The 18,203-nt window shown below is 41.3% G+C and overlaps 1 protein-coding gene and 1 long non-coding RNA gene across 4 annotated transcripts in view; one reads left to right on the plus strand and one right to left on the minus strand.

Annotated features, from left to right (window-relative positions):
* The window catches only part of LOC129171976 (A-kinase anchor protein 7-like), a 37,677-nt gene that overhangs the window by 8,294 nt on the left and 11,180 nt on the right, over positions 1-18,203 (plus strand). The window contains exon 10 of one of the 3 annotated variants that reach the window (XM_054761217.1): positions 10,064-11,567. The exons of the other annotated variants lie outside the window; for them this stretch is intronic. Within the exon in view, the coding sequence (XP_054617192.1) occupies positions 10,064-10,077 (14 nt within the window). The 3' untranslated portion in view covers positions 10,078-11,567. Of the gene's footprint in view, positions 1-10,063; positions 11,568-18,203 lie in introns of those variants that run through there. 3 annotated transcript variants of the gene reach the window in all.
* LOC129171977 (uncharacterized) lies at positions 501-15,885 on the minus strand. The gene is made up of 3 exons (XR_008566873.1): positions 15,505-15,885; positions 1,074-1,238; positions 501-986 (listed from the first exon to the last, which is right to left on the minus strand). It is a non-coding gene; the product is annotated as an uncharacterized LOC129171977 (long non-coding RNA).

The raw sequence follows: 18,203 nt of genomic DNA on the forward strand, positions 1-18,203 counted from the left end.
GGTGCAATGTTGAGCCACCAGAGGGGGCTGTTTGCTTGACCTCTTATCAGCTTGTTCCTGAGACGTGGCAAAGTATATTTGACTTTATCCATCTGGTGTTGTTTAGTTTGTTTTCCACATCCAGAAAAGACTGTCAGTTGATACTTGGATATGAAGAGAAATGTTGTTGAACTTAATATGACAGCAACAAAGGAGCCATGTTTTTTTTAACTCTTACATAGGGAATTGGCATATAGCTAAAAATCCATACAAATCTTGTTAAGTCTTGTATGTGTGTTGATATGTGTGTCTGTGTGTGTCACTCATCTGTCACAATGTCTTGCGGACCGCTGGGCTGTCAGACTGTGTTGAGAGGGTTTAGTGAAGGACGCCGCATGAAGACACTTGACTTGTCTTCCCGATCTCCAGACTGTGGCTGTGTGGCCAACATGTTAACCACTCGACCACCGTGCGGCCAAAACACATTTTATCGACAATAATTAATAGTTTTACATGCAGAAAATGATAATAATTAGAAATGGCAAATGAATGGACAGCTCAACATTTCACATGACTTTTACCTATTTTTTGTGGGGAAAAACCCCCACAAAACCATCAATTAACAAAATAAACACATTATTTTGCTGCAACCACAATTTGAAAAAATGTAAACAACATATCAAACTAAATACCAACGCTCTAGAACCAATAAACATGAACCTTGCCATTTAAAGGGATAATTCGGGATTTTTTGACATTAAGTTATATGACATGCCCAGCAGCAATGTAGTGACTTACCCCCCATTTCATCCCGTGTACCTGTGACAAAATATAGCAAAACATGTGAAAACAAGTACCAAGTTAGTCGAGGGTGATGCAAATGTATTAATGCATTAACTTGTGCAGCCTGGGGAACCTCACTCCAATTCAACCTTCATCCGCTCCTGGCCTGAATTGATTGCGCCCTCTGCTGGCTGGTACCATCTAGTAAAAGCCATCCCTTTTTACTTTTTGGTTCAAGAAAACAAATGGGTACAAATATTAAGACTGACAAATTTCCATGTGATTGACAGGTAAAAGTCAATATAGCTCACCCCGAGCATTGTTCAAATGAGCGTCTCCACGGCGTGACCTTCTGCCATTCATCGATTTCCTCTCTCGTCACGACGCGCTCTTCAATCAGGCTCAATCAATGAAGGTGACATTGCTGGGCACTCTTGAGGTGCCGGAGGGCCAGGTTAGGAAGGTCCAACTGCTACCTGAGTGATGAGAGGACAGAGCCAGGAAAATTGAAACTAGCTGATTGTCGTGGTGAAATGGATGATGGGAGAATGGACTTGAAGATTGGTTGGCCAGACAAAAGCGTCCAAATGAGGGTGGCATGTAACAGACAAAAGTAGGTGACGGATGCTAAAGAAAAGGCCAGTCTCGCTGGTCCAGCATAGATGAAAAGATACCAAAGCAATAATAGGATGTGATTCATCCTTTTCATGATTCGCTATTTGAATCCACTCAGACAGAAAATTTGTAGCACGGTGCAACCTCCATTTGAAATGATTTTTTTCCTCAGTGAAAACCACATAAGTGGTCGGATTTCTGTTTCAAAACAGTAGTGAGTGACAGGAAGAAAAGCTCTGACTCACTTGAGGAGAAGTTGTTTGGTGCCGCCTGCTTGGTTCACATGTCCACTTCAATTATGAGACAAATCGTTTTTTATATATATATATATGTGTGTGTGTGTGTGTGTGTGTGTGTGTGTGTGTGTGTGTATGTATGTATGTATATATATATATGTATATTATGTATGTATGTATGTATATATATGTATACGTGTATGTATATATATATATATATGTGTGTATACGTATATATATATATATATGTGTGTGTGTGTATATATATATATGTGTATACGTATATGTATATATATATATATATATATATATATATATATATATATATATATGTGTGTGTGTGTGTGTGTATTTTTGAGGTCTTTACAGTACTGTGACGCTACACCCCTGATCAAAATGTTAACACTAGTTGAAAAATTGCAAGAATTTACATTTTACACTGTTGGATCTTCTAAGTAGAGCTTAGAAATGGAAAAAGAAGTAAGCAATTTTTTGCAAATAAGAATTAAAGTGAAATCGGCTGTTCATCAGCTGATCAAAAGTTTAAGAGCACAGCCTTTAAAAGCCAAAATCCTGGCGAAAATGTGGACTGAATGTGATTTAGTGTCAGGTATTCACACTGTCATGATCTCTTGATGACAAAGGCAACAAAGCTTTCTGTCTTTAAAGGCAGTGGGATTACTGAGCTGCACAAGCAAGGCCTCTCGCAATGCGCCATTGCTGCTGAGGTTGGACGCAGTAAGACAGTCATTTCAAACTTCTTCAAACATCCTGAAGGTTATGGAACAAAAAAGTCAAGTGGTAAACCCAAAAAATGTCATTGGCCCTGAGCCGGAGGATCCCATTGGCTGTCTGTCAAGACACGGGGCCGCGTTTTTTTTCTATGATCTTAGACTTTTGATCAGCTGCTGAACAGCCTGTTTCACTTTTGAATTCTGAAGCTCTACTTACAACCTCCTTAAGACCCAGCAGCATAAAATGTAAATTCTTGCAGGTTTTCAACTGGTCTTAAGACTTCGATCAGGAGTATAGTTTTATGTGACTTTGGAGGCATATTTTTTCCCCAAATTGTTGATCAAATTCCAAGTTGTGCGACTTCAGAGGTTCCACTGTATCCCATCCCAAAGAGAAATCTTTGGCTTGTTTCACGACTACACTGAGAAACATTTCATGGTATCTTGACTAAAACAGAAGGTAAGAGCAAATGCAACGTAATGAATTATAAATAACAGAGCACTCGGATGTTTGCCCTAAAGCTGACTTAATGGAAAAAAACAAAATACTACTTCTCTTTTGACTTGTGAAAACTGCATTAGACAAAGGACCAGGACGCTAAATCATTACTGCCATAAATCTCATCTTGAGTCCAATCTCTTGGGACAGAAGCTCGATATTTGTGTCCTGAGAACAGCTGAGTGAGGTTACATTATCATAGGAATAGGAAAAGGAGGTGCAATCAATGGGAGGAATGGTGCTTTTCCCTCTCTGTACACTTCCAAAACCTATTAGTATCTATTCATGGGGTGCGCTGGTGCTTCTTTGTTTGCACTTACATTTAATTAAAGCACAGTCAATCCATTACAATGAGCTAGACCGCGTTGTCGCTACTTCATTCATTTTAGCAAGACCTCCATTTAGCGAGAGCACCGTGCAGTCTGCTAACACTGCTCCTTGCCAGCTTCTAGTCCTGCTGAACACAGCAGAAAAAGCAAAGTGTGCAAAGTGTTTAAATGTGACGGCAACGTGAACAAAAGGGCTCCCAGTGGTACGTAACATACAGGTGTTCTCACCACAGAATAAGCAGAAAATGCAGAAAAAGCTACGGGGGGGGGGGTGGTGATATCACATGTTCCCTCTAGCTAAAAAGCAACTTCAGCACCTGATTATGCAGAAGAGCAAATGCAGCAAAAAAAAAAAAACGAAACAAAACAACCTGAAGGTCAACACGTGGGTTGTGCATGTTCCTTGAGGGAAGCTGTTTGTCACCACACCGCCTCCTCAATAATGTGTGTGCCTTTTGTCAAGTGTACTAGAAGACTCACCGGCGGGCATGGGTGAATTATCACTTGAGTGCTAACATTGACGGCATCCTAAAACTTCCTTTCCCAAAAAGTAAACCGCTAACTACTAGCTAAGCTCCTAGTGTGAGTTTGAAATCCAAAGGACTTGTCCAAAAAAAAGTGGATGGGATTCAAACAAAACTGTCACCTGTGTCCTGTGCACATCAAAATCTCCAGATCAGATATGATAACCATAATGACCCGAATATAAGACCACCTCCACTTTTTCAAGACTCATTTTTTGGAAAAATAAATATTTTTATACACACCACTTCTCATGCTCTTCTTAACACTCTAAAAAGCCACCTCAAAAAACAAAAAAACGTGCAGAGAAAGAATGTAAGACGACCCCTGCTTTTCTAGACTATTTTTTGGAAAAATATTTTGTATGGATAAGACTAAATCAAAGACACCTGCTTCTTCTCCTCTCACACTTTTCTTCTCTTAACACCCCTCAGCACTCTGGAAAGCCACAAAAAAAGTGCAGCGACTATACCAGGGATCGGCAAACTTTAGCATCAAAAGAACCATTTTGCTTCCTTTTCTCGTAAAAAAAATAAAATAAAAGTCTGGAGCCGCAAAACATTACACAGCTTATAAACTTCTAATAAAAAATTGTAAGCATGTGATCTCTGTAAGCCTTTTTAGGTGGTTCTCATTATTGTTTAAAATTAAAACATTTAACATTTAACTTTAACATAAAAAAATTCACATTTCTGCATATCAGTGTCAGTAGCGTTTACCCCTGTGCTGAATTGTCATTAATGACCACCGTTGGCAACTTGTCCATTTTCTCACAAAATCTAGCGAGAACTGGTAGTTAGAGACTTACTGAAAACACTGGTTTTTGGTAGACTATCGGAAAGCAAGTATTGTTCTGCGGTTGCTGCTGAGAGGTCTGCCCCGCCTCACAGCAGTCACAAGCAGTCACAAGCAGTCAGCTCCCACGGCACACTTATCTGCTTCTCCAAGAGTCACCACCTCGGCGATTGGCGTGTCACGGCCTTCGAGCACATAGCTATTCACATTTCCTCTACTTTGGTGTTAATAAAATCACTGCGCTCGGCGAAGGGAGTCGCAACAAGGAGACTGAAGAGCTGCATGCGGCAGCCGCGACCCCTGGACAATACCATACCCTTACTGACTCTAATTAAGGCGGCCCTGACTATACAACGACAAAAGACAAAGTCAAAGACCAAATTAATGGTTTTCTTAAGTAAAGTAGCAACCTTTTGGTTGATTACAATGAAAAGCATGTCATAGCTGTTTAATTTTTTTCCCAAAGGTTTTTTGTGTGTGCGTGTGTGTGTGTGTGTGTGTGTGTGTGTGTGTGTGTGTGTGTGTGTGTGTGTGTGTGTGTGTGTGAGTGAGTGAGTGCTGGGAAGAAAAGCTCTGACTGGGCAGAAAAGTCGTTTCTTGCCACCTGCTGGTTTGCATGTTTAAATCTCTAGACCACAAATATGACACCAGCCGACATTTAGAGAGTTTTTTTTTCTAGAAAATATAAATGCCGTCTTTTATTCAGGTCAATATGGTACAACACCTTATACCAATTAACCTTTCAACTTAACAGCTGTGGGAACATGACGCCTTGAGTCCATGATAAAATGTGCACTATAAGTATTGTAACTTGGCCAAAGGACACAGGACTTTGGATGTCAACATTGGGTGGAAGCGAGGAATGAAAGAGACATGCCTTAAAGGATGTACTGGGTTTAAGACAGTATTGGAGTGAAAATACAAGCTGTACAGTACATGCCAGTACAAGCCAGATTTTTTGGGAGTTTTTTTACATTTAGTCTTGGCATTGCTTTGGTGTTGCTCAAACAGCTAACAGTTGTTTGTCAGTCGCTCTCGCTGTTGCCTGGCGAGGACGCCTTCCATTTGGCCGTACTGGCGCCGCACAAATTCAAGTGCACTTAATCCAAGTGACAAACAAGGACAAAAAAAAAGTTATTTATATGCATCACACATTCACAAGAAATAGAGTGGGTGGACGATGGGTGGGGGGCTTCATACAAAATGCATCTTGGCCAAGCCTTGAAGTACACACATTTCTATAGTGAGATGCCCGCATCGAAATGTAAAAGAGGCCACTAGAAATGCACCACTTTTAGAGGTTTTATGCGTCATAGCTGCATGTTGGCCACCCATGAATAATGTAAACAATAAAGAGTACGAGCACCATTTAGTGGTTTATCTCAAAACTAGGTACCCCACTACTATGCTGACCAGTCTCCCCTGTCCCTCAGTCTCCTCTTGGATAAATGGTGCTTCCTTAGAGACGTAAACACAGGAGACCAGACCAACTCAAAATTACTTGAGGTCGACCTGTATGTTCAGTTGGGAGCAACTCAAGTGTTGGTTGCTAAAAACCACAGAATACTGTCATATTGAATATCTAGTGTTTTTGCAGTAGATTCCTAAAAACAGCAAAGCACTCCTATGATATAGGAGATCTTTGACTAGCACTTTGACAGCTCAGTGCTCCTGTGATATATAGAAGGTCTTTGACTAGTGTTTTTACAATCGGTTCCGAAAAACAGCAAAGTACTCTTGGTATATAGAAGATCTTTGACCAGCGCTTTTGCAGTAGTTCCTTAAGAAGTACCTGACAAAGAAAATAAGCACTAAAGCTGTGTTCACACTGCAGGTGAATTCAGATTTTTTTGCTCACATGTAACCTATATCTGATTCTTTCATGTACGTGTGAACAGTACAATTCAGATTTTTTAAAATGCGACTCGGGCCTCGTTCATATGTAGATATAAATCCGGTATGTATCCAATCCATTGCAGTCTTAACAGTCAGGTCACAAATATCCGACATATACGTCATATTAAGGTATACATTGCCACAAAATACTGTATATCAAATGCAAGATAATAAACAAGCAAAAGTGTTAATGACAACACAAATGGAATGGAAACCCCTGGTTTGCTTTGATTCATGTCACGTGGTGGCAGTTTGATGACGTCTGAGCAGCATGGGGGCGGGATATTCGCGCCCCCATGCTGCTCAGACGTCATCAAACGTCATCAAGCCTGTAGAGCGCGCCCGTCTGTCACACATCGCGACTTAATGAGGAACTGAGCGCCGAACACAAATAAATGGGATTTTTTTTTTTTTTTTATTTCCCCCCTCGCGGCACCCCCAAGAGGATGCCACCTTGGGCAATTGCCCATATGGCTCGTTGCTAGAACCGCCACTGGTTTACTGTGTGAGACTTGGATAAAGGTACTCATCGATGTAGGCAAAAGTTCTTGTCATATGAAAATGATTTTTCACAAGTGTTTTTCACAAGCAGCTCAGGACAATGTCCCACCATTTCTGCCACCCACACGTTCCTCTGAACAGACGTCGCAGCAAGTTCTCCACAAACGACCATAGCCAAAATTCTTGCCCTCTTTCTTCTTAATCTCCGACACAAAATCATTTGGTTAAGAAAATATCGACTCCCTTTGTACAAAATCCTTGCTACGAACGCATTAAGGAGAGCATAGACTGCAGCAATTTTCACTTCCGTAAAACACACGAAAATGCATGTGATGTCGTGCTTTACCACATGCACGTCACTTCCTGAGAGCTTTGTGTTAACAAGTCAGATTTTTGTGTAATGTAAAAATTGGATTTTAATACAAAATCCGAATTGGTCATCATACCTTGCAGTGTGAACGTATCGTAAGACACCAGCGTCACCACACGCCTTATCAAAGTTAAGCTTGGATGTTACGTTTGAATGTGGTTAACTAGTTTTTACACTTGTAACTACTACTTACTCCTAACAACTAGTATGAAAATTGTTTTTTCAAATGCCTGTTCAGGTTTTAGGATGGCTGCAGTTTGGAACAGATTATTCCTATTTGGATGACTTCCTATGGGTAAAATTGTTTCTCAGTATGTTCGACTTCTGTGGTTCCACTGTACTACCATTTTTTTCCTACGTTTTTCTTTTCGGCCACACACACACACACACACACACACACCCAGTCAACCTAAGCAGCACAAGTATGAAAATAATAGACATTTGTATGCAGCAGTGGGCCACAGCTGCTGGCCATTCACTAAGCATTATTCAAGCTACAGTGACGAGAGGAGGGGTGGCGCCTGTAACCCCTCCACCTCCTCCTCCTCTTCCTCCACCATCTCTTCTTCCTCCCATACACACACACACACACGCTGGCATCATCCTGCTGCCTTTTTTGTCACGCTGCTCACACTCTTACCACCAACACTGATTGGAGCATTGCCTATCGACACACTCCATGCATTATGTTGTACACCATAATTAAACATTTCAGTCATCTTTTGCTGCACACACACACGCGCTATCTCCCGCCCTCTCTTGCTCATCTCCGTCCTCCTCCTCCTCCTCCTCCTCCTCCTCGCTGTGTCAGTGCAAAGTGGAGCACAAGCGAGGAGCCACTCGTTCATTTTTTCTGCTGCCTTTACTTCTGAGAGGAAAAAAGGGCAAGCCCCCTCCTCTTCTGTTTTTATCCTCTCGCTTACATTCTTAGCGGTGTCCTTACGGTGTGTGTGTGTGTGTGCCTGTACGCGGTCACACCGGCATCGATCCGTAGGACAGTTTGAACTGTTATTCTAAATGTGCTTTTAGAACAAGGAAGTGGGTTAAAAAAAAGGGAGTAGAGGGGTCGTTGGAGGCGCCATGGGTCAACTATGCTGCTTCCCTTTTTCACAAGCGGAGGAGAAAATCAGTAAGTGTCCGCCGTGTGTGGGTGTGTGTCTGTTGTCCGTACCCATTAAGGTCCACGGTGACGTGCATGCATGCATATGTGCCTTCTGGGGGATTGCGTGTCCTGGAGATGATGGCCAACAAGGAGCACTATTGTGTGTGTGTGTGTGTGTGTGTGTGTGTGTGTGTGTGTGTGTGTGTGTGTGTGTGTGTGAACAATTGTGATAGAGCACGCTGTTCACACTGTTTAGCAGAGAATGACCAGGTCACTAGGATGGCTGCTCTGTGTGTTTAGCATGTGAGCTGTTAGCTGTAGTAGGGCACACAATACTTGGCTTGCGTGTTAGGTGTGTGTGTGTGCACACCAGTCAAAGTGACTTCTTAGCATGGTGGCGGTAGCATCATGCTCTGGGGCTTGGAGGGTCTAAGGCGGATATACACTGAGCCAATTACGCCAGTCTCAAGCCTGAATTGGCACCTCCTGAACGGCTGTAAGACCACTGTGTGAATTTGTGGCCTTACCTTGCACAGTTGCAGCAGAGTTAAAAGTGGATTTTCCAAACTCTGAGACGCTTTTCGTGACTTTTGCCGGTGCAAAGTGCATGAACAGCTTGCAGAAATGAAGTTATGTAGGCTTTTGTTGCGAGCCAATGTGTGCCCGTGTCTCTGTCTGGGAGTTTTAGGCACAAATGGACATGTACACAAATACGAGTTGTTTTTAACATTAGCCTTTCCATGACACAGATGGTTAACTGCCATTGTCTTTGTTCTGACTTGTGGTCGACTTTCCTCGTAGAGTGCAACTTGGAATTTGACAACATAAATCCCAAAGTGGAAAAATTCCATGATAACCATTGAACAGGAAATAGAACCTGTTGCGGCGTAAGGAAGCAAATTACATTGTATATGTCCTGGCTGCTCAGTACAAAATGGCTGATGTCAATGTCAATATTGACTAAGTTGGTCACCACTCCTGCGTCCATTAAAAGGTTGTTTCTTTTTACACTTGTATGACTGTTAAAAATGTTATATACTTATACTTATACATCGTCCCTCACTTTGTCACAATTTAAACATCACTCCATCGCTCTATCACGGTTTCCCAAAAATGTATTAATAAATGATCGCTGTTTCATGGTTGACTATGGCCTATTATTAGTCAAACATTATTAATATTGACTAATAATAGGCCTCCCATTCCATGTGGAAGTGGTACATTTTTGGCTTCTTACTCTGTCCTTCTTTCCCACTTTGACACTGTACGTTTAGAACAAATAAATTGGTGGCTAACTACAGTAGTTAGCTCGGTAGCTTGCTATATGCTGTGAGCAGCGGCGGTCTCTTATGTCCCTGCAGTGATCCCGTAGCCTACGTGTTAGTATTGAACAACAAGAGTAATAGGATTGTATATGTGACTATAGGGGTGTTTTTCATGTCTACAAGGCTCTAATAATGGTAAAAAAAAAAAAAAAAAGGTGTTTAGAAAGTCATAAACAGGTTTTCAATGCTTTACCTATGAAAATATCCGTCTATTCACATTGAATCCTATTTCACAGAAATTCACTTATTGCGGTCTGGTCTGGAACCAATTAACTGTGATGAACAAGGGACGACTGTACAGTTAATACAGATTTTATGATGGCGGCAGCTTTGACTCTGGAGTAGACTAATTCCATGTCCAATATTTCCTACTACAGACACCTTCAGATGAACTACAACCCCTGGCAAAAATTATGGAATCACCAGTCTCGGAAGATGTTCATTCAGTTGTTTAATTTTGTAGAAAAAAAGCAGATCACAGACATGACACAAAACTAAAGTCATTTCAAATGGCAACTTTCTGGCTTTAAGAAACACTAAAAGAAATCAAGAAAAAAAGATGTGGTAGTCAGTAACAGTTACTTTTTTAGACCAATCAGAGGGAAAAAATTATGGAATCACTCAATTCTGAGGAAAAATTATGGAATCATGAAAAAAACAACAACAAAAGAATACTTCAACACACCACTAGTACTTTGTTGCACCACCTCTGGCTTTTATAGCAGCTCGCAGTCTCAGAGGCATGGACTTAATGAGTGACAAACAGTACTCTTCATCAATCTGGCTCCAACTATCTCTGATTGCTTTTGCCAGATCAGCTTTGTAGGTTGGACCATTTTCTTCAACTTCCACCACAGGTTTTCAATTGGATTGAGATCCGGACTATTTGCAGGCCATGACATTGACCTTATGTGTCTTTCTTCAAGGAATGTTTTCACAGTTTTTGCTCTATGGCAAGATGCATTATCATCCTGAAAAATGATTTCATCATCCCCAAACGCCCTTTCAATTGATGGGATAAGAAAAGTGTCCAAAATGTCAACGTAAACTTGTGCAGTTATTGAAGATGTAATGACAGCCATCTCCCCATTGCCTTTACCTGACATGCAGCCCAATATCATCAATGACTGTGGAAATTTGCATGTTTTCTTCAGGCAGTCGTCTTCATAAATCTCATTGGAACAGCACCAAACAAAAGTTCCAGCATCATCACCTTGCTCAATGCAGATTCGCGATTCATCACTGAATATGACTTTCATCCAGTCATCCACAGTCCATGATTGCTTTTCCTTAGCCCATTGTAACCTTGTTTTTTTCTGTTTAGGTGTTAATGATGGCTTTCGTTTAGCTTTCCTGTATGTAAATCCCATTTCCTTTAGGCTGTTTCTTACAGTTCGGTCACAGACGTTGACTCCAGTTTCCTCCCATTTGTTCCTCATTTGTTTTGCTGTGCATTTTCTGTTTTCAAGACATATTGCTTTAAATTTTCTGTCTTGACGCTTTGATGTCTTCCTTGATCTACCAGTAAGCTTGCCTTTAACAACCTTCCCATGTTGTTTGTACTTGGTCCAGATTTTAGACACAGCTGACTGTGAACAACCAACATCTTTTGCAACATTGCGTGATGATTTACCTTCTTTAAGAAGTTTGATAATCCTCTCCTTTGTTTCAATTGACATCTCTTGTGTTGGAGCCATGATTCATGTCAGTCTACTTGGTGCAACAGCTCTCCAAGGTGTGATCACTCCTGTTTAACTGCAGACTAAGGAGCAGATCTAATCTGATGCAGATGTTAGTTTTGGGAATGGAAATTTACAGGGTGATTCCATAATTTTTTCCTCAGAATTGAGTGATTCCGTAATTTTTTCCCTCTGATTGGTCTAAAAAAGTAACTGTTACTGACTACCACATCTTTTTTTCTTGATTTCTTTTAGTGTTTTTTAAAGCCAGAAAGTTGCCATTTGAAATGACTTTAGTTTTGTGTCATGTCTGTGATCTGCTTTTTTTCTACAAAATTAAACAACTGAATGAACATCCTCCGAGACTGGTGATTCAATAATTTTTGCCAGGGGTTGTACAATGACCTGAAAACTTGACTTGGCTTTGACTGTCCATCGTTAGCTATTAACTTGGACTGACTGAGATTTTAAATTCCAACCTAAACTGCAAGTGGAAAAATGCTATGACAACCATTGAACAAGAAATACAATCTCTCGTGACTCAAGAAAGGACAACACACTTTTACTCATTGTCATGGCTGAAGACAAAGTCAGTAATGAAACCGCAGGAACGCCAAACAAAGTCAGTCCAAATGTGAAGGGACTCGCCTCACAAGCACACGCAGTTTAGTTGGTCGCCACACCTGCGTCCATTAAAAGTTCACTTTTTTTTTTTTTTTTTTTACACTTGCATGACAGAGTGTTAAAAGGGTAACTTACGGCATTGCCTGTACAGATGAGCTTTAATGAACAAACAACCTCATCAAGGACAGCACACATCTTCTGTTATTGTTGCTTAATTTATTGGTATTAATGTTTCTTTTGTTCTTACTCATTTTCTTGTGCTTATGACAATAAACCTCTTGAATCTTGAATGATGACAGCAGTTTGACCCTGTGCACAAGAGATGTCCTCGCAATTTGACCAATTCAGAGCACTTCTGCAAGGATCTTCTCTTTAAAGAGGATATGCATTAAAGCAAAATGCTTAGTTTGAGTGTGTGCACACTGATGCTTATTGTACACATAAAGTGATATGGTAGCAATACACAGCAAACATACAAGGTCAGTCAATTCAAGTGAACCGCCATGCTGCTGTGAGTGGGCTGCATTTATTTCACTGTGCTAACTTAAGTGCTTGCATTATCACTGCTGCACAGGTTGATGATTGAACAGTGAGGCTGAATAGCCTTGAAAGTCATCATAAACGCAGACTTTGACACTGCACATGCATCTCTTTGTGCGTGCGTGCGTTCGTGGGTGTGCCAAATATACCTGCTGTTAAACGCAATTATGATTAAAATGGCGTGACGCCGCGTTACCGTTTGTGTGCGTCGTCTTCCTGTTTATTTGACCGCCTCCGACGCGCACGTGTCCACACGCACGCCGCTTGCAGCTGCACGGCCATAAACAGTCCAGCCACTGTGGCCTACTTCTGCAGGCTGACAGGGAGATAGAGGGAGGGAGAGAGGAGGGGAAAGGGGAGCAAAGGAGGAATGCTGGGGGTGAAAACTAATGAGGGGCAGAGCAATAGGAGGTTGCAGAGATCGCAAGTGAGTGTTGCCCCCCGTGATATGATGACAATCGCCCTAGCGAACACACAGCATGACGCACACTTGCAAGCAAACACTCTAAATTGTTCTCAGGAATTGAGCTGGAAAATGTCAATATGACTGCACATTGTCTAGCCTTGAGACTTTAGGTATTCAATGAGGAGAGAGACTTGGGAGACTGGGCGTGTGCATGAATGGCGAAGGTGGCGTGACACTCACATAACAGCCCAGTTGAAATGCAACAGAGTGCCGAGCTTTGCATGCAGATTATGGAACAGTTAGATGTCTCCATCCAGGTGCTGTGTGCAATGTTTAGCATTTACATGTGCAATAGATGAAAGCGAGGGATGAGAGGAGGCTCAGCCACGTTTTCTTCTATTTCTGTGATATGCTTCCATGTATTAACTATTTCCCCACTCGTCTTTTTTCCTTTTAAACCTCAACAATTGTAAAGGCACTATCGTCTTGGTTCATGCTAAGCTGAGCAGGGTGGAACAACTACAAAAATACCACTTTTTTTGCACTGGCGTTGTTAAAGCAATGGAAAGAATATGTAGCGTAAAGCCCCCGAATATAGCCTTTATTCAATCAAGGTGGGAGCTAATAACCACTGGGTACTCTAATTAGGAAAAAAAAATGGCCTTAACAGCTGTGGCTGCAGGCAACCTCATAATGTATTGCTTTAAAATGTTGCCACTCAGCCCATACGCGTTACACTTGCTGTACTGTTGCTTCCAATGACCTCATCAGTACTATTCATGCTGGCTGAGCAGTTTTAATATTTGACCATGTGGTCAAAGAGCCACGCTTTCTCATGCACCCCAAATCATTATTAAAGTTAAATCATTAACCTGTTCTATATTTCATGAATTTTCAAATTTCAGCCACCCTCCAAATCCATCCCCTGCATTTTGGTAAATATAATTGAAACATTTACGGTATCCTTCACTGCAGCATGAGCAGCTTCACTTCGATGCTAGAGTTGATATCTTGTGTCGAAGGCATTTCCTGAGGAAGTTGCCGCACCACCACCACCATCATCATCAGTGCTGCAGAACTCCTGGTTTTTACAGTACTAGTCCTTCAAGGTCACCCATCCTCCCTCTCTGCACCTGCTCCCTTCTTTTGTTCCACCGCAAACCGCCATTATCCCGCCATCTCCTGTGTTCATTTCCTCGCTTAAACCCTCCATTTTTTTTAGGGAATCTGCTCAGCCCAAAAATCAACTCGGTCACATTGTTAGTCTTATTATGATTAGGCTGTGGAACGTAAACAAAAATGAGATTATTGGTTGTGTATTTTGTATAGCCAATAGTATCTCGTAACAAAAAACTCCCTCCCACATGGGAAGTTTTTAAAGGCCTGACTGGAATTTGTGTCAGAGAAGTGGACTGCTAAAGATTGGTATTTGAAGTACTTGTGTTTTTAAAGCTTTCTGGAGTCTAGCTCAGGGCTCAGATGTAAACACAGTCTGCAGCACTGTCAAGCCTGAAATAAAACGTTGGTATGTTAACAGCCTTTACGCTTTGTCGCCCGTCTTCTAGCGAGTGGAAACTAAAGCACCATGGATATGTGAAACGAACAAGACGCTCCATACAAGCTAATTATTAAATGCTAATTGTCAATGGTAGCAACTTTCTATAGTTTTAACAAGTGTCAACGGTGCCACAATTAACCAATTAACCACGAGGGACGACTGTACACTGTAACTCTTGCACTTGTCCAACATAAATAAATGGCGTATATCACATACAACAATGTAATATTAAGAAGGACACAAACGTTAGCAACACTAGCATTGCTACGTGACGCTACAGTGCTAACATTACACTCACATTTTAACAGCAACATCATGCTAGGTTAGCCTATTCACTGACGGAAAACAAAACGATCAAACTTGCAGCACACACGACTGGCAGTGCTCCAGGCTGTGTTTTAAGATGTGTAGCGAAGCCTGGGGAAGGAGGATTTTCCTTCATGTAAAGTTGAACAGTGAGCGTTTGAGCACCTCTTCTCTCAAAAGTGGAGCAAACAAGTGAGGGCGTTGAAAAGATTTGTCTCACGTTCGGTGCTCTTAAAGAGGCTCTAGGGACATGTTACTGTTTGAACATCATTAAAAATCATACTTTTGCTAACGGGGCCTTTAAACATGGAGGATTCAAACACTGTTGGTACTTCAAATAGCAAAAGATCTTTCTGGCTCCTTAAAGCGCGTGGAGCCAAAGTGATTTGTCGAGAAGCAAACTGTCCGCTCTCTCCAGCAACTTGTAGCATGCTTGTTCATCTCAACAGCGGAAGTTTCTTTACACTACAGCGGCCTGAATTAGCACAATTTCTTTTCAAATGATTCAAGCTGGCGTGAACACAAGCACAGCAAGGCAAGCAATTGACTGAAGGCCTTAAGGCAAAAAAATAATCATTCCCACAGCAGCTTTCCACTCTAAATTATTCAGATTTTTACAGAGTCTTTATGCCGTGCTGCAATTTGAACGCTCATAGTAATAATCATTCATGAAAAAAATCCAATCATTCGGTTGTAGAGACTTACCATACATAGCACTCTTACTTGGAAGCTCCTCTAAACGTTGCCATGACAACCACTGGTCCGAAATATGCCATTGAATGAAGCAAATATTGACGTTTCTGCCAGAATTCCAACTAGTTTGAGCTTTCTTTGCATCTCCCGTCTGGACAACAATTGTTTTGAAGTTGTCAGCATGCTTTCATGTATCCTTGGGTCATAAAGGACTGCATCATCATAACCTTTTTCTGTTATCACACAAAGGGGCTTTTATGACATGAAACCCATGAGACATCCCTCCAAATATGCTTTTTTTATGTAACATGTTGGTGTTTATTTTGCAGATTTGACTCCACATACGCGCCATCCCAAACGTTCAAGTATGTGTCGTAAAAACATAAATGCAAAAAATCGTCAATCAGCATTGATGAATGAATGAATGATTTCATTGAAGATGTATGTCTAATGTCATGAAATGATGTCCTGTTGTCCTCTGTCCCTTTGATGCTGTCTTAATTACACAGCAGCTAAAGTAAAACAACAAATAAATTAGCCAATCAGTCCATTCAACCTCAATGATCCAAGATACTGGCTTTGCTTTGTTTGGTGTCGCTGCCAGCTATAAGGTCATTAAAGAGACTTGTTGTGCTGTCTTTGGTGTTATTTTAGGAAGCACAACCACACGGCGCTCGTTTGCTGGGAAGAACAAAAAACAAGGAGAATTTGAAGCAGCTGGTGGTGTATTGTCTTACCTCTGCAGCGGCACAAACACACGCAAAGAATCAATACAAGTATTTTGAGGCAGATTTCAAATCAATGAGACTCATGCTACACTAAACCAGAAGGCAACACTTGCTTTTTATAGATTTGACATCATATTACGAAAATAACGTCATTTTATGTTAATTTGTAATTTTATGGAAAAATAAATAAAGTTGTAACATTCTGAGAAAGAAAAGTCATAAGATTACAAGAATAAAGATAAAATATTACGAGAACAAAGTTGTAATTTCCCGGGAATAAAGTCGTAACTTTTCCAGCAAAAAAGGTCTCAATTGATGAAAAGAAGAGAGAGAAAATCAAGAGAAAGAGGTTTGAAATTTGACAGGAATGAAGTGGTTATAAAGTGGAACCTTGGTTAGTGTCATGAATTTGCTCTCGAAGGTGCAACTCTAACACCATAGTCACACGAGAGCCATAGTCACTGAGCCAGAATGCCGGCAAAATAAACATTTTTGGTTTATTCCAAGATATTTGAATTGCATTCTACAAATTCTGAGGGCATTCCAAATATGAGGGCCCATTCTTGTGGCCGACCCGAATGTTTCGAAGTGGAAAAATATTGAGGTATTCTAGCTGCACTCTGACGGCATTCTAAATATTCTTGCGCTCTTCCAACAGTATTCCAAACATTTTGATCACATTTGGGAAAAAAACATCAGCCACCTGCCGCTGAAGCGTTGCTATGAAGTGTCCCACGCCAAGGAAAAAAGGAGGCACTTTAACTCCACCAGCGGAAACCGCCGTGGACAGTGCAGAGGTGCTGAAACCCAAGAAGCCGCTGAAACGTCACTCACCAAATTCATATCACGTCATGCCGCCAAGGAAAAAAGGAGCCAAGCTTAGGAATTTCAAATCCTCTCCCGAATGTGGCGCGAATTTAACATGTTTTCATTCTGGCTGGTTCTGCTGGATTCATGCTGATTGGTGCTTCGTGTGATGGGGGATGAACCCAATCTATTTTTCCCACAAGAAATCATGTAAATCCAATTCATCCGCCACAAATGTTAACACAAAACACGTTTTTCTAGTTTTACAATTACAGGTTGACATGCAGAAAACAACTGGAAATGCATCTAAATACATAGAAATTGAGGAATGAAAGGGATAAACAAACATTTAAGGTTACTTTGACCTTAAAATCAACCAACACCGCCGTCCTGTGTTGACATGAGTTGTTTCTTGAAATCAGTAGTTTCTCACCTCAATACTGTAACCCAAAATGGAGCCAAAGAAGTTGCAAGTGCCATCATTTTGCGTCTTCAGTGAAGGCAAACGTAACCTTAAATGTTCATTTATCCCTTTCATCCCTCATGCATTTATGCATTGAGAATTGTTTCATGCATGGAAAACAATAAAAATGGGTTTTGTGCGCATCAACGTCCAATGGCATCATCGATGGACCACGTAACTTCCAGTCCCGCTTGCCATTTTGTTCACTAGCTAACATGATGCTAACAAGGAAGGGTGTTTTCTGATAAAAATATTAATTCTAATAATGTTAAGAATACAGATGGACTCACACACACGACAAGAAGCACGCCATGTTCTACGCTAACTGGAGAATGCACGCAAACCGGGGCAAAATTCTAGTTTTGACAATAAAGGGATAGTTGGGATGTTTTGACATGACGTTGGATGACATGCCCATCAGCAGTGGACTACCGCATCAGTGACTTACCCCGCAACCCGCCCCTCCACTCCATTTGGTCCCGTGAGTCCAGTTCCGGTCGCAGATCCGTGACGAAGAATGTAGTTCCGCTTTGTTGCTGGGGTCATTTAAGTAAGACTTTGGCCTCTCAAAACAATATGAGTTCAAAAGAGTAATACATTTGCATCACAAAAACTTCACAAAACGGCGTTACATTTGTCCTCCGCCATACCCCTGCGCACTGTCGCCTGGGCATTCATGTGCACGTGATGAAGACGCTCGCATCTTCTTCCGC

This window comes from Dunckerocampus dactyliophorus, chromosome 19, assembly GCF_027744805.1.
Source record: "Dunckerocampus dactyliophorus isolate RoL2022-P2 chromosome 19, RoL_Ddac_1.1, whole genome shotgun sequence".
Taxonomy (NCBI): Eukaryota; Metazoa; Chordata; class Actinopteri; order Syngnathiformes; family Syngnathidae; genus Dunckerocampus; species Dunckerocampus dactyliophorus.